Source organism: Platalea leucorodia, assembly GCF_965183815.1.
Source record: "Platalea leucorodia genome assembly, contig: HAP1_HAP1_SCAFFOLD_180, whole genome shotgun sequence".
In the NCBI taxonomy this organism is placed as follows: domain Eukaryota; kingdom Metazoa; phylum Chordata; class Aves; order Pelecaniformes; family Threskiornithidae; genus Platalea; species Platalea leucorodia.
The window spans coordinates 86,500-88,263 of record NW_028121373.1 but is presented as its reverse complement, the minus strand read 5'-3'; the positions used below and the strand labels follow the sequence as shown (position 1 = coordinate 88,263).

Genomic DNA, 1,764 nt, shown 5'->3' with positions numbered 1-1,764 from the left:
AGCGATAGGACAAGAGGAAATGGTTTAGATTGGATATTAGGAAAGATTTCTTCACCAAAAGGGTTGTCAAGCAGTGGAAGAGGCTGCCCAGGGAAGTGGTTGAGTCCCCATCCCTGGAGGTATTTAAACGACACAGGGACATGGTGCTTAGGAACAGGGTTTAGTGGTGGACTTGGCAGTGCTACATTAACGGTTGGACTCGATGATCTTAAAGATCTTTTGCAACTTAAATGATTCTATGATTCCATGATTCTGTAACACTGCAGCTCTCCTGACTCTGTACTAAGCTACAAATATCTGAGCCCTTTTGTATGTCCTGTCTCAAGACTCTTCACATTTTCAGTCATAAAAATGAGGATTTCTATCCCTAAATAAGATACCCACCGGTTGTGATGGTGGAAAATAAAAACCACAAACAAAATTATTGTAAAGACTTGCTAAGCCTCTTTTCTGCAGCCCACACTCTTCGGAGTCACGAGTGCAGATATTGAACTTTTCCGTTAAGGGTGGTTTACGTCTGACATTCCTTGAGAGCAATGGAGCTGTCACAAACCAGCTCCCATGTAGCCACTGCAGCAGAGCAAAGCTGACTCCTCAGCAGCACGTGAGCAGAGGTCCTGCTCGGTACACCACACTCAGCCAGCGCAGACCAGAGAAAGGAAATGCACTTCACTTGGAGGGTATTGCGATGAAAAATGGAGTGGTTTTGCGCAGAGGAGTCTGTCTTGATTTTAACCTGTCCTTTCATTTTTTGAGTAGTGCCCCCATGCACAGCCAAAGTCCAACAGCAGCTCTGTCACCCAGTTCCTCCTCCTGGCATTCGTGGACACATGGGAGCTGCAGCTCTTGCACTTCTGGCTCTTCCTGGCCATCTACCTGGCTGCCCTCCTGGGCAACGGACTCATCATCACCACCGTAGCCTGCAACCACCAACTCCACACCCCCATGTACTTCTTCCTCTTCAACCTCTCTGTTCTTTACCTGGGCTCCATCTCCACCACTGTCCCCAAAGCCATGGCCAATTCCCTCTGGGACACCAGGGACATCTCCTTGGGATGTGCTGCCCAGCTCTTTCTGCTTTTCTTCTTCCTTGGAGCAGAGTGTGCCCTTCTCACCATCATGGCCTATGACCGTTACATTGCCATCTGCAAACCCCTCCACTACGGGACCCTCCTGGGCAGTAGAGCTTGTGTCCACATGGCAGCAGCTGCCTGGGGTAGTGGGTTCCTCAATGCTCTCCTTCACACTGCCAATACATTTTCACTGCTGCTCTGCAATGGAAATGCTGTGGGCCAGTTCTTCTGTGAACCTCTGCAGATCCTCAAGCTCTCCTGCTCAGACGCCTACCTCAGGGAAGCCAGGCTCCTTATTTTAAGTTCTTTGTTAGCCTTTGGGTGTTTTGTTTTCATCGTGCTGTCCTATGTGCAGATCTTCAGGGCCGTGCTGAGGATCCCCTCCGAGCAGGGACGCCACAAAGCCTTTTCCACGTGCATCCCTCACCTGGCCGTGGTCTCCCTGTTTATCAGCACTGCCATCTTTGCCTACCTGAAGCCCCCTTCCATCTCCTCCCCACGCCTGGATCTGGTGGTGGCAGTGCTCTACTCAGTGGTGCCTCCAGCAGTGAACCCCCTCATCTACAGCATGAGGAACAAGGAAATGAAGGATGCAGTGTGGAAACTATTCGATTACAAACTACTTCATATTAAGAAGGTGCCCATTGTCCCACTCGGGCTCCCACAGTATTACAGGAATAGCCTGGACTGA

At 50.1% G+C, this 1,764-nt stretch overlaps 1 protein-coding gene across 1 annotated transcript; it reads left to right on the top strand.

Annotated features, from left to right (window-relative positions):
* Positions 1-1,014: 1,014 nt before the first annotated feature.
* On the top strand, positions 1,015-1,764 carry LOC309603712 (olfactory receptor 14C36-like; the record flags this gene model as incomplete). Its single annotated transcript, XM_082338643.1, has 1 exon — positions 1,015-1,764. The coding sequence occupies one exon, from the start codon at positions 1,015-1,017 to the stop codon at positions 1,762-1,764; it is 750 nt and encodes a 249-aa protein (XP_082194769.1).